The sequence below is a fragment of the Echinops telfairi genome, unplaced genomic scaffold (genome assembly GCF_000313985.2).
Source record: "Echinops telfairi isolate 266 unplaced genomic scaffold, ASM31398v2 ScPeMD7_33;HRSCAF=127, whole genome shotgun sequence".
In the NCBI taxonomy this organism is placed as follows: domain Eukaryota; kingdom Metazoa; phylum Chordata; class Mammalia; order Afrosoricida; family Tenrecidae; genus Echinops; species Echinops telfairi.
In genome coordinates this window covers 1,031,305-1,032,433 of record NW_022103930.1, presented here as the reverse complement: position 1 = coordinate 1,032,433, position 1,129 = coordinate 1,031,305, and the positions used below count along the sequence as shown (strand labels likewise).

General features: G+C 36.8%; 1 protein-coding gene across 1 annotated transcript in view; it reads left to right on the top strand.

The window, feature by feature from the left end:
- The window catches only part of PRDM5 (PR/SET domain 5), a 92,499-nt gene that overhangs the window by 68,863 nt on the left and 22,507 nt on the right, over positions 1-1,129 (top strand). Inside the window, exon 5 of the mRNA XM_045290214.1 lies at positions 806-980. Coding sequence (XP_045146149.1) covers positions 806-980 — 175 coding nt within the window. The remainder of the gene's footprint in view (positions 1-805; positions 981-1,129) is intronic.

Genomic DNA, 1,129 nt, shown 5'->3' with positions numbered 1-1,129 from the left:
ATGAGGGCAATGAATGTACAAATGTGCTTTACACAATTGATATTTGTATTGATTGTAATAAGAGTTGTATAAGCGCCCAATAAAATGATTTTTAAAAAAGAATGGAATCCTGTCCATCCATGTGGGATTTACGAGAGCTAGACACTGTACAAAGGAGCCCTGGTTTGGCGCTGTCGAATAAGCATTGGACTGCTCATCACAAGGTCTGTAGTTCAAACCCACTGTGGTTCAAACCCACTGTGGTTCAAACCCACCAGCATGGTATAAAGTTGACACTATTTTCTCCCACACAGATTTACAGTCTCAGAAACTATATATAGATCACTTGGTTAGCATTGACTCAGTAGCAGTGAGCTTGGTTTTTTTTTAGAGTTTGAGAGACAATAGATGTTATAAGACCAACTGAAATGAGGACTGTTTTGATGATCTTGCAGTATTTTCATGTAGGCCAGATTCTTCTTGATATTCGGAATGCTGTTTACTTTAGTTGTCATTTTCTCCTTGTACAGCAAAAAGAGAACAAATGGAACATTTAAGGGAAATTTGTGTTCCAAGTGAACATTTGTGGTAACACTCTGATCTGTAAAGTTAACCCTATATGGTAAATAAACACTTGAATTTCACTTTGAATTAATTTGGTGATAATCAGGTGAAAAGATTTAAAAATTAACTCCTATTTACCTTTTCTGTTTACTAACACTACCACTAAACAAAAATTATTTTTATTTTTTAAATGCGAGGATAACCAAACAATTTTTGGCTCTGAATTTTTGTCTTATCATTGCTCTCCATGACAAATGTTCAGATCACGTTGCCTGTGAAGAGGACTTTGCCTGTCCCCAGTGTGAGTCGAGTTTTGCCAACGAGGAGATTCTTGCCGAGCATCTTCAGATGCTGCATCAGAAGCCTAGAGAAGAGAAAGAATGTAAATGCAAGAGCTGTGGGAAGAGATTCCCAGTGAAGCAGGCTTTGCAAAGACAGTGCGTACATTCATGATTATCTTTAAGAATATACACTATGTGTACATTAATGAACATCTTTAAGAATATGCACTAATTTTTCTTCACAATATTGCATGTGGTTTGTCTTACAGCTTCAGTGTATGTGTGTGCGTGTGTGTGTGTGTGTG